Source organism: Carassius auratus, unplaced genomic scaffold (genome assembly GCF_003368295.1).
Source record: "Carassius auratus strain Wakin unplaced genomic scaffold, ASM336829v1 scaf_tig00017572, whole genome shotgun sequence".
NCBI classification, from domain to species: domain Eukaryota; kingdom Metazoa; phylum Chordata; class Actinopteri; order Cypriniformes; family Cyprinidae; genus Carassius; species Carassius auratus.
The window spans coordinates 1-13,432 of record NW_020524797.1 but is presented as its reverse complement, the minus strand read 5'-3'; the positions used below and the strand labels follow the sequence as shown (position 1 = coordinate 13,432).

The window sequence follows — 13,432 nt, the reverse complement described above, 5'->3', positions numbered from 1 at the left end:
TATTAAACTGAAAAATGGGATGTGTGGGATCAATAAAATAAGAAAAAATATTTTGAAATGTCTGTTTTTCATTGAAAAAAACAACAACTATCGATCTACAAAAACAACGCATTTCTAAAGGTTTGCTTTTCATCAGATAAAGTTCCATTGTTTCACTTTCTGTTTCACGTCACATTGCAGAAGTTAAAGGCATTGCAAATGCAATTTCATACTGTCTTTAACTCCAGTTTAATTTACAGCCACTGATGGCAATCTCTAAAACCTATAAAAAGTCCATCCTGTGCTGATGTTCCCTCACTAACATGGTTCTGCTCTGCGGTAGAGAAGGAGGTCAGCTGATGTTGATGCTGTGGTTTAGTAGACAGGTTTGTAGAGCAGTTGTCCACTGAAGAGTCTGCGCTTGAGCTCCTTCCACAGCAGGCTGCGCTCTCGCTGCGATCCCTTCATGAAGCCGCGGTTCTCCTGCGCTCGGCGAGACAGGTACGGGATGACCTCGTTCACCGGGCCGTACGGCACATACTTGTACACCGGGAATCCCGCCTGACCTGCTCACAAAAACACACGCATGTCATGAATCAAGACATCTGCTCCTTCCCACGCTGCTCTGCTCTCCACTCACCCAACGGGAAGCTGATCTGATCACACATCCCCAGCAGCTGTCCAAAGTAAACCTTATTCTCGGTGGGAGAGAGACTCATCTCGTTCATTCTGTGCAGAAAGACACACGTTAGCGATAATCAATCTTTGATCAGGATGTATGTCTCTTTTTGGCTCGGGACTCACTTTTCCAGCGTGAATTTGACCGTGTCCTCGTTGTGAGATGCCACCATGACGTTTGCCATCCTGTTGTGGTTGATCTCCTCCAGAATGTACTCCAGACACCTTACAGACAGAGATCAGGGTTAATGAAAGCATCCAGGAATCCATCAAAGACTGAAACCAAATCCTAAAGAATGTCGAAACATTCCCCTCATAGTGTGCATGCAAATATTTACAGTGTTATTGTGACGCATGTCAGTAATGTGACACTGACAGGCAAAACAAGCTCGGCACAGTCAAACAGGTGTGTTTGGTCACGACTACAGTATTCATCTGAGACTAGAGAGAGAAACTAAATCATACGGAAAATGTGCAGGATAGACACGAAGGGTTATAGAATGCCAACAGGCAGGGTTCAAGCTCAGGTCGTGAGAATTTACAGGATTACATGTAAGGTAAAGTCAAAAAAAAAAAAAAAATAGGTTCACCAGATAATGGTTTCTGTGGAATAACAAAAACAAATAAAATGTATATATGTAAACAATTAATTTAAAATTAGGTTTCCATTGTATAATGGGTTATGGGAAATAAAAAAAATAAAAAAAATGTTTGATCTTTATTTTGGAAGCGATTAATCGTTTGATAGCAGTAAAAATATTTTTTTTTTTATATAACAGTAACTTTTTCTTGTATAATGAGTTATTGAAAAAAGTGCAATAAAATTGTAATTAGTTAACAGTTAAATTTATATATTTTTAAATGATTACTTGTCACTGGATAATGGGTTATGCTAAACTAATGTAAAAAAAAACAAAAAAACACCAATAATATTCTCAAATATTTATTTTTCTTTAGAAAATGTATAATTCAGAATAAAATTTAATTAAAAAAACTAAACAACAAACAATTCATAATTGTTGCTTTTCATTGTATAATTGGCTATGATGAATAAAATAAAATAATGAAATAATTGTATTATTTTATTTAAAAAAAATCATATTTGTATCAATAATGGGTTGTGGAATAACGTAAAAAATATAAAATCTATATTTAAGCTATAAATATATTTTAAAAATTTCGCCTTTCATATGATAATAGATAATGTGGAATTGAATAAAAACATTGAAATAATTAATATAACTAAATGTTTGCTTTTTTCAGAAAATGGGTTAAGTGGAATAAAATTTAAGGAATTAAATGTATCTTCAACAATTTTTTATTTATTTATATATTTGCTTGTAATTGCAAAATGGGTTATATGGAATTATTTTTATCAGATAATGGGCTATATGAAATTATATTACAATATTAATCAGATAATGTATATATATATATATATATATATATATATATATATATATATATATATATATATATATATATATATATATATATATATATATATATATATATATATATATATATATATTTTATGTTATTTTATCATATAATAGGTTAAATACAAAAATATTTAAAAAATATTTCAAAAACATCAGTAAGAATTAACCTCAATGAATGCACACACAGTTGTCAAATTATGAAAATGACTGTAAATAAAACTGTGCGGTTGGTGGATCTCATGCTGATCAACGTTTTCTTCCATTTGTAGGATGTGTTTTAATTGCACGGCACGTACTTGTGGTACATCCTGTTGGTGGCCTCATAGTCAGGGTTGATGGGATCTTCATATCCGATCTCTGCCGCGCGAGATCTCTCCTGATACATGTACGCTCCTCTGACCAGCTTGGCACCGAAGTACCAGCCCTCCCGCCGCGACAGCTCCACATCCACCGACACGTTATCATACGCCTCCTGCAAACACGGTCAACACTTGTCATGAGACTCACACACACACACACACACACACACACTAAACAAATAAAACCCCATGGGACTAGTGCCATAAAACCATTAGAGAGATGAACAGAAGGTCTTATGAAAGCCATATAGTGCCATTACAGCATCGTCATCATGATTCATTCAGTGACTGCTGGACTTTTGAGATTCAAAAATGTAAGATTCAATGAATCTTCAAAATCATACATTTCAATTTTAAGTACTGAAAATTTAACTGGAAAGTCATTTTTGAAACCGCGTGAACATTTTGTTGAGCTGAACTGTAAAGCTTACAAATAAATAATTACATTTATTGTATATTTTTTCCCTTTTATACACACACACACATAATGGTCCTAAAAATGTATAACATGCATATAATAATTGATATTAAATTAAAAGTGTTACTAATGTTTAAATATTACATTAATATAGATAATATTCTTATATAATCATTGTTTTTTTTTGTTTTTAATTATTCCATTCAAATTATTTTAATTATATATAATGACTGTAAAAACATATGTATAAATCGGTTTTAAGTATCCAAAGAAGCTCACACAACAGTCAGACGGACGACAACTTTTGATGCTTTTATGTCATTTTTGGGGCAGCCTGAACATCCTTTTGTGTTGCACAGAAGAAAGGAAATCTTACAGGCCTGACATAACTTGGAGAGAAGTAAATAATAATGACAGAATATTATTTTTGGATTAACTGATCCTTTAGTAAATAGTTTTTTTTTTTGGCAGGATAAAAGAGAAATCTGGGTGTGGAAGTGATGTGAAGCCATAGGTTTTGAGGGTGTGGACGCGTGTGTGTGTGTGTGTGTGTGTGTGTTTGAGCGCTCACTCTCAGGTAGCATTGGTAGGTGTTGAAGATGTTGGGTTTTTCCCTGTTGAAGATCCTCTGCATCTCCAGCGTGAGTCTGCTGATGGCCGGCTGGAAATACGTCTGTTCTGCGTCCACCATCAGCCTCACGCCGTTCTCCACAGCGTGCTGGAACAAACACACATCAGCTTAGACGACGCCTTTCAGCTGTAATAACACGGTTACATAAGCAGAGCGCCTGCAGGACACCATCACTGCTGGCACGCTCAACAACACACTCCAAGAGAACAACTAATCTAATTAATACTCTTCAGTTCTCAAACTGAAAACAGGTGAAGAATCCAGCAACAGAAAAATCCATCTCTCACACACACACACACACACAATTCCATTTATTTGTATATTTTTAAAGGTATTACACTTATGTATTTTATGTAGAAATTTAACTTTATTACATTTAAAAAATATATATAATTTAAATACATACATATACACACATATATTATATACATACACACACACATTTTATATACATACACACACACACACACACACACACACATATTATATACATACACACACACATTAATGAACTTAAACAAAATAAGTGAAATATAAACAAATAAAATATATTTATGGTATAGTTCTGGCATATTTGACTTGTCTTTTTTAAAATATATATACACTGTATACATACATTTTATTTATTTATTATTAATGATTTAAAAATATACTAAAACATATAAATATAATTCAATAAAGTTTATTAATAAGTTAAAAATTATATTATTGTTCATCATAACCAGTGATTTAATCAATACTAAAATGATTATAATGAATATATTTTGTCATTACATTTATGTGTTTACAAATTATTTTACATTTTATTAAATTAAAATCATGAACTATTTTAATTATACAAATTCAATAATTAAAACAGATTTTCATATAGATATTATTGGCCACTAAAAAGCATTATGATCTTTACAAGTGTCTTCTGTGGAATGTTTCATAGTTTCATGAATTCACAAGCTGAAGTGCTTTAGATAAATGACCTCCGCATTTGCAGATAAAAACACTTTCATTCAGACCTTCAAATGTACAATTTATCTGCTGTCTTCTGTCATTATGGAGATAAAGACCAGAACTAGTTTGTATTTAGTTAAGTGTAGCTTCCTTGCATTTGACATTGTATTTTTAAAACCATCAGGGTGTTGTGTGTTTATCTCACAGAAGATAAGAAGTCAGTCTTGTGACGCTGAGAACAGGCTTTTTAAAAACCTCCTGAGCAATGAGAAGTAACTGACTGTGCTATTTTATTGTGTCTTTGTTTTATCGTCCACCTGATTGCATTCCTGTGTTATTCAATGCTTAAACTGCAGTCAATGTTAAAAAGTACTGAGCAATACTTTTCCACCAGAACTGCTTCTAACAAGAGTTTATCTAGCAACGTCTCCTTGGTTAAGTGCAGATGTGCAAACACTAACGAGATGGAAAATGAGACGCTCTTGCGTCAAACGGTGAAATGTAGTGAGGACATTATTTGGTTAATGGCTGATCTGGGTCAAGTCACTCTGAGAGAGTAATAGCAAACATCAAATGCACACAAACACACACAGAGTGGAGAAACCAACCCATTTCTGGCGTAACATTTGTCAATTTTAAATATTTAGCAACTTTTGCAATCTCTTCATGTGCCAAAACACAAGAAAACGGTCCAACAAATCTAAGGCCATTAACCTGTCAGTTTTTACAGAAGAACTAAAACATTTTTTTTTTTTAGACAATTAGAATTTATTTTTAAGATGTTTCTATTAAATGTACAATTATTTGTATTTTTTATTTTATTTTAAAAAAAATAATTTAATAATTTAAAAACATAAACATGGCGTGTTTTATTTTTAATTGTATTAAATACAAATTCTTTTTAATTACATAATTTTATACTTGTAAATATCAACTTTTTTAAAACTAATAAATTCTAATTGTATGTAATAAATTCTAATTGTATGTAATTTTAATTTGCACTTTTCAACTTTTTTTATTCAATAATAATTGTTTTTCAATTCCATATAAATTCATAATTTACAAAAATCTGACAAATGCAGACTAGCCAATGGACTGTTTCCAGGCTTCAAATATTAACATCTGATTTCTGTCCTAATTTATATAACAGAATAAGTTTCAAACTGAATTTGACTGTTAATAATGTTTGGTAAGATTTGGTGAAATACCTTGGCGAGGACGTCCATTCTCTGTAGCATCCTCTTCATCTGTTTCTCCTCTTCATCAGTGAATTTGCTCAACAGAGGCTCCAGGTGACCGCTCTTTGGACATACAGACAGTTCATATGAGCTGAGCAGTGTGTGTGTGTGTATGTGTGTGTGTGTGTGTGTGTGTGAGACTGTACCTCCATGTTGGGCACCACCAGCAGGTTGGAGATCTTGGTTGTGTCATTGATGAGGCTGTTCCAGTCCAACAGATCAATGGTCCTGCAAGAACACAGCAGAAACAATGGTCAAAAACACACACAGGTCTAGCTTGGATTATACAGAGTCAGTTGAAGTGTAAGAAGTAGAGATCTGTAATGAGTGTAATACACTTTAGGGACTGGGAAAGTAAGCTGAAGTGACAGTCGAGGAGTTTTACCCTGATGAACCCAGTTTCTCTCCAGTAAACCAGTTCTCAATGTCTGATTTTGCACCAACTCCCAGCTTGATCAAACTGTCCTAGAGGTAAAAAAAAAAAAAGATAAGAGAAATACATATATATATATATTTTTTTTTTTTTTCAAAATAAGCCTTTTCTATTCACCAAAGACTATATTTATTTGGTTTAAAAATACAGTAATATTGTTAAATATTATTACAATTCAAATTAACCAAAGACATTTTAAAATGTAATTTATTTCTGTGATGTGCAGCTGTATTTTCAGCACCATTCCTCCAGTCTTCAGTGTCACATGATCCTTCAGAAATCATACTTGTATACTGATTTGCTGCTTAAGAAACATTATAATGTTGAAAACAGCATTGCAGCTTCATACAGCATTTATTATAAATAACATTTATTTAAAATGGAAATCTTTAAATATTATATAAAAAATATTAAGTAAGTATTAACTACAACACAAACTGATTTTAAGTTTTTTATTTTTTAGCATATAATAATATTTTACATTTGTTTTTAATAAAAATGCATATTAAATACAAAAAAACACATTTACTTTATAGATAAATTATTTTCTTAAACCAAGCCCCATAACATTTCCTGCTGAACATAGATAAACAGAAATCCATTTTGAAATGTAATTACAGAATTGAAATGCATTGCAATGTTTTGTGAATGAAAGCCAATTAAATATTGACCACACTAAAACACTAACATCCCGAACCCTGTCAATCATCTACTCTTCACAAGCATCAGAAACAGAGCCTCGAGGGTAAAGCACAAACCTGCAGCTGTTCCAGCTCCAGCTTCTGCTCCAGTATCGCCATGCCCTCCTTCCCCTGATGAGCCGCCAGCAGATTGAAGAACCTCCTCCACTTCACCAGGACCTCGGAGAACTGCAGCTTTAGGAGAAATCGAACCCGGATGAATCACACAGACACAATCGTACTCGACAGAAACTTGGGCGAGAGAGAGTAAAGGAGTTACCAGGAACTGCGGCCGGCCCAGTGCCGTCATCTTAATAGCCGAGAACCCATCCACAGAGCTTCCAGCTACAACACAATCACAGTAAAAGTTTTAAAAAAAAAAAGTAAAAAATTTGGTGTTCCAATCAGAAATTGCTAGTAAATTTCACAAACAATGAAAGAAATGGCAAGTAATGCATTGACTTAAACAAGACATACTGAAGTAGATAACCAGAAATCCAATTTATAACATTTTAAGAACTTTTGTGTGTTTTACAGCGTAGTTGTTCATAATAATATTCCGCTCACCGGAAGCTTTGATGCAGTTGATGAAGGTCTCCATGTGATGGTCACACTTGGCCTCGTCTGCGTAGAAATACGTGCGAGCGCTGATCACTCCTCCGCGCCGATCTCCGAATTGACGATGAGCTTTGTACTTCTTCTCACGATGATCCACACCTGAATGTGCATTTTAGAAATCACAGTCAATTTCTGCGACCGTTTTCAGGTCATGCGGCAAAAAAGCTGTCAGAACCTTAAAGTCCATAGAAATTTGAGTTCAAAGTGTAATTATGATTTAACAACTTGGATTTTTGGTTCCATAATCACTGTATTTTTGTGCATAACTTGAGTTGTGTTCCGGTCATTTTTTTTTATTTGATCTTATTTATGTACACCTTTTTGTTTTTAAAAAATATGATAAGTTAAAATCTTTGTACATTTTAGGGCTTTTTCTTGATGTTCTCAGTCAAAAATGTCCTCCTTTAAAAAATTGTTTTTATTAATTTATCATGCTATATTACAATATAGGATTTAATCTTTTTATCAACTTGTTTTCCTTCAGTTAGTACAGATCTGTGCTTATTAAACTCGAGCGAAGGTTGCCAAATAATGCTTTTTATTTTTATTCAAAAACTGAGATAAGTTCAGAGCAACGAGGCCGACGGTGAATAACTTTCAAACACAAAAACAAAACATGTGCTTACTGAACAAAAACAAGCTGATAAAAATATTGAAATGAAGATTTTGTAATAATATAGCACAACTGCAATTTATAAGCAATTTTAAAAAGGCTGGTTGTTTTTGACTGGGAACACCAAATTTGAAAGATTTTCAGCAGAGCACAAGGTTTAAAAAGAAAAATTTTGAATTTTGTTTTAATGTTGCCTTTAATAGAAATATGAGTGAGTGTGAGTGATCATGCACATCTAGAACTTAAGAATGGTTATTAATACTGAACAGCTTTTTGCCACATGATGGCTGTGGCCAAAACCTTGTACTGCATCACTTTCCATAATGCCTTATAGAGGAAAGGTCTGAGAGACAGAACACCTCATAGACTCCAGAAACATGAGCTTGCAAAGTTAATTTCAGCCCCTTCACCAGGAGAGCCTATGGTTAAACCAGCCTTAACCAGTCTGAGCGAGTCAAACAGCTAGAGCCCCTAACACACACACAGCAGGCTATTTCAGCCTCAATGACTGAGTCAACACGCTTCACGAACCCCCGAGGAGACACTGCTAATGTTACAAAAAACCCAACCAGATGAAATATCGACAAATAAAACATAATGTACTATGTACACTCATTGTCCTGAAGCAAGCGTGCACTGGTGTCCACTGAAAATCAAACAAAACAAATGTTTACTTATTGCTTTAAAAAAAAAATACTAGGGACATTATCAGTTTTATAAAAATGAAACCTATTAATCTAAACACTGAAAGTTTAATACAATTATATAAAAGCATATATAAACAAGGGAAAATGGAAAAACAGTACAACAATTTTTAAGTAAAAAAAAAAAAAAGAGACAAAAAAACTACAAAGAAAGAACAACAACAGAGAAACAAATTAAAACAATAGCCAAGTCAAACAAAAACAAAAAATAAAATAAAACACAAAAAAAAAAAAAAAAAACAAGGCGATGAAAATAAAGCAAAATACAAAAACAGCACAAATGAAAATGAAAACAAAAAGCTAAACTTGTCCAAACAGAACAATAAATAAAGAAATAAATAAATTTAATTTTATTTAAATAAAATAAGAATTAAATAAAATTAAAAACCAAATAAAATCTTACGATGAATTAGACATTTTTTCACTTCGTAACACTGTGTAATGAGCTGAACTGACTCAGGAATTAATTGTACATTTATTATGATCACATAGGCCAGATTTATTCAAAGCAGCAATTGATCGTCTAGTTTTCAAATGTTTAAATGTAGTTCAGATATTTTTAATTTAGTGTCATTTATTCTACTTACCATGACTCTCTTTCTCAGCCTCAGAAACACAGGAGCTGAAAAACAAGATGAAAAGAACATGATAAAGTGGAAAGTTGTGCTTTATTGATGCCAGTTCAAGTTTCTGTAAACATATCACCTTTAAACCATGACATTTTACACCTGAGCTCCTCTCAGCCCTGCTTAAAAGAGGCGATAAATTCACTGGGGGTCATTAAATGATGCAACACACACTGAACACTCTGCCAGAGACACACATGTTCTGGACTCGCTGGGAACCCGTCTGATTCACAAACACTTTCAGAGCCATGCGTCACTCACTTTGCAACACGGGTCTCAGTCAACAGACTGAATCAATATTAAATCAATTTCAGAGCAGTTTAGAAATTTAGAGAAGGACGAAAATTATTTTTTTGAATCTTTTTGTTTCCATTTTGGCTGCGAATGAAATTAAAAACAATCCAATGCAAAAAAACTGAAAGCAGGTAGACTCTAATGCGAAAGCATGTAAATGGTAAGTATGTCAAGTATTTGAACCCGACCTTCTGTGCAAACAAGACATTCATACTGCAACACGTGCTCGTGAACTACTGTGAACCCTTTCAATGCTGCAAATACTGCTTGCAAAAATTTAGATATTTTTAATATAGAGACAAATTCTTTCATGATTTTTATAAGGTAAAGGTATTAGTAATATTTCCAGATGAACACTTACTGGAGTGAAGCAACTTTACCCGAGTAACTTTTTATATATATATATATATTGTTATAAGTGCTTTAGATGCAAATATTTTTTTCTAAAGATTCAATAATTTTCCTGACTACGTTTGCATAGGTCAGGCTTTACAGGGTACAAACATCTCATCAAAGTGGAAATATATATATATATACACCTCAATAAACCACAATGAATAAGATGAGTCACATGAATGTCATACCAGATACCATTTCAATGAGTCACTCGATTTAAAAATAAATAAATCATTCATTCAGGAAGCACAAGCAGAATACTTACAGGGGTTTGCTTTAAAACATCTAACCTCAATTAAAAGTTATAGCAGTACATGTAGTACATGTAATAATGATGCACGGTTTATGAAAGATGAAAATGACTCGCCTAAAGCAATCAACTTTTATTGCACTGAAGACATTTGCTTGTTGTAACAGTTTTTATTATGTCCGTTTCGGAAACCACAGGGTGTAAAATATTCTCAGCAGTCTAATTATTTATTACGGAGAATAATATTTGTCTTGTTTTTGAATATGTTATACAATATGTAATTCCCTGAGAGAATATTTTAACCGAATACTAGGTCAAATCTTGCCCAAAACATCTTACATAACTGCAGCATGTGTGTGTGCGTGCGTGCGTGTGTGTGTTGTTACTCGGCAAACTGGCATTTTTTCCTTGAACAAAATGAAAGCACATTCCCACGGGGAGTGGGATGAAATAAGCTTCCCTTTTGTGCTTTTATAACCTAAAGAAATCCTAAAAGAAATGCACTGAACTAGCAGCTCAAAAAGTATTCCTAAATAAAGAATGAACCTCATTAAACAGTGTTGTTTTATATTTCTGGCTATCTGCGCCACACCTTCAAATGTCAACTGCTGGTGACAGGCTCGGAGTTACTCAACACGCTGGCCTGTGTTTCCTAGCTCAGCCTCATGTGATCGTGAGGAAGGAGGAAAAACACCTCCTTTTTTTAGCCAATCAGGTGGTGGGCCTTGCCTGAAACTAACCAATGAGGAAGAAGGTAATGGGATACTGTTTCCATTTGCGCAGCCAAGAGTGTGAGCAGGATTCAGTGGCACTGACGAGTCAAAACTCTGGCTGGAATTCAATGTCATGCATCTTTTGCTCTCGGTGTAGGACGGAGGAAAGGACAACTAGGTCTTGGGTTCATACTCACTCCATCTCCTTCTTCTCAGCCTCTTCTTGAGTCAGGTCCTCCTCCACGCTGTAGTCCAGCCACCGAACCCACACCAAACGCCTGGTTCTTCTCGATCAGAGGTTTGATGGCGTTCTGGTCCTCGCCTGCCACAAACTGGCCGTAGAAGGTCATTTTCATCAGTTTCTCGAAGAGCTGCTGACCAAAACCTTCCTACTGAGGTCCGTCAACTGTGGAAGGAAAAATGAGGAATATGATGTAATTAAACAATGCTACAAACTAATTGCCTAGTTTCTGAAACCAAACAGATGTGTTTAATATAACTGTACAACATAATTGTGAAGATTTTTATTTAAAATAAATCTTAAATAATAAGATATATATTTTATAGTAAGGTATAAGGTATATATATATATAATTAATATATATATATATATATATATATATATATATATATATATATATATATATATTTTTTTTTTAGATTTTATAATTTTATTTTTTTTTTTTTTTTAGTTTAAATTCTTTTTAATATAATATATATATATATATATATAATATATATATATATATGATAAGAAAAATTTACACATCTCCATTCTGGCTAAACATATAATGTATGTTATTATCATATATATTGACATATACATTACAAGAATAAATGAATAATTGACAGACGGACAGATATATAATATTTATTTGTAAAATATAAAATTAATAATAATAAAAAAAAATATTAAAAACTGAATGAATAAAAGTAAGCAAATTATTTTAATACGCGTATTCAAATAACACCACAAAAAGGGTTACATTTAAGAAAATAAATACATGAAAAGTAACATTCACTCCAACTAATGTAACGGAGATCGATACTTTTTTTTCTAAAAAATCTAAAGTAACTCGCCTCTTTATTTTTGTCAACCAGGAAGTCAAAGGTGCAGAGTTTGAAGACCAGCAGACTTCTGAGGAGCTCCAGCGTGTCTTTGCTCTTGTAGGCTTCTTGTGTGTTGTCGAAGTCGATGGAGATCCTCAGGCGCTCCGTGTGCGCTTTGCGACGGATGAGGTCCACCTCGCAGGGTTTCTCCAGCACCGTGCAGGACGGAGCCAGCGGCGCTTCTTCGCTCTTCTGCTCTTTGTGCTGCGTGGATGCTGCTGCTGAGGAGCGAAGCCTCGCGCCAAACACACGAGCCGGCCTCACTCTGGCCACAGCGGGGAGAACTTTACAGTAAGACATGTTTATGAAGTTAAGTAGATGCGTTAAAGGAAATAAGCCAGTGCTTCTTGTGACGATGGAGGTTTCTAGATGAATGAGATGGCAACACCCCAAACTGGAGGGTGATTTAAGCGCTTAAAATATGCAAATATGTTGCAACGCTCTGAGTTGTGATTGGCTCACGATCTGTGACGCACCGCCCTCCCACATTGCGTAACTTCATACAGTACAGTAATTTATACTAAACTATCTATATATAATATATATATATAGGTTTATTATATTTATTTGGGAAAATTTGTTTGGATATGTTAATTTAAAAAAAGCATTTACAGAAAAACAAATTGTATTTAATCTCCATATATTGTTAACAACATTTTATATACATAAATGTAAATGTAAATGTCAGGAACCACTGTTTTATGTTGTGAAATACAGCATTACTTTGGGACTATTTCTAACTCAACTCTAACATCTAACTCAACAAAAAATATTTAAAAACAGTTGACATTGGTAAACTGTTTAATCTTTCTCTTTTAATGTAATGTTTTTTGTTTCATTTTAGACCCATGTCTAGTAATTTAGCTGTTTTGTCATTGCAATTTTTTTATTGTTGTTTTGTAGTTTTGTAACTTTTTTATTGGTTTATATAATGTTTAAAAAAAAACACCTTATATTTATTTTGCATTACAAATGTTTCATCCACAAGAACACTTTGCCTAAAATTAATCTCTGAAATTTCTAATCTTTTCTTTTTTTTCTGATGGTTTCTTTACCACTTTTTTAGCAAATTTTCCCCCCGTGAAATGTTCCCTCTCTAATTTTCAAATGTAGGGGACAGCAGGGGCGAAAGTACCATTTTTCAGAAAAACTTAATTTTAAAAATGTTGTATACAGAGATATATTTCTGCTGTGGCCAGTAACTCAGAAGTGTGGTCTAACAATTCCAGGTGGTATTTTGTAGAAATGTAGAAATACTTAATTTCACTTTGAACATAAGTTGCACATTGTTACTTTTCGACCCCA

The 13,432-nt window shown here is 33.4% G+C and overlaps 1 protein-coding gene across 1 annotated transcript; it reads right to left on the bottom strand.

The window, feature by feature from the left end:
* Window positions 1-48: 48 nt before the first annotated feature.
* LOC113075722 (proline dehydrogenase 1, mitochondrial-like) lies at window positions 49-12,543 on the bottom strand. Its single transcript, XM_026248411.1, is given in 16 exon segments — window positions 49-545; window positions 620-708; window positions 784-882; window positions 2,396-2,571; window positions 3,448-3,594; window positions 5,661-5,753; window positions 5,837-5,918; window positions 6,076-6,155; window positions 6,882-6,998; window positions 7,084-7,148; window positions 7,371-7,520; window positions 9,326-9,360; window positions 11,215-11,273; window positions 11,275-11,399; window positions 11,402-11,423; window positions 12,098-12,543. Coding segments are annotated over 16 exon segments (1,860 nt in total). The 5' UTR covers window positions 12,428-12,543; the 3' UTR covers window positions 49-354.
* Between the last annotated feature and the right edge of the window lie 889 nt (window positions 12,544-13,432).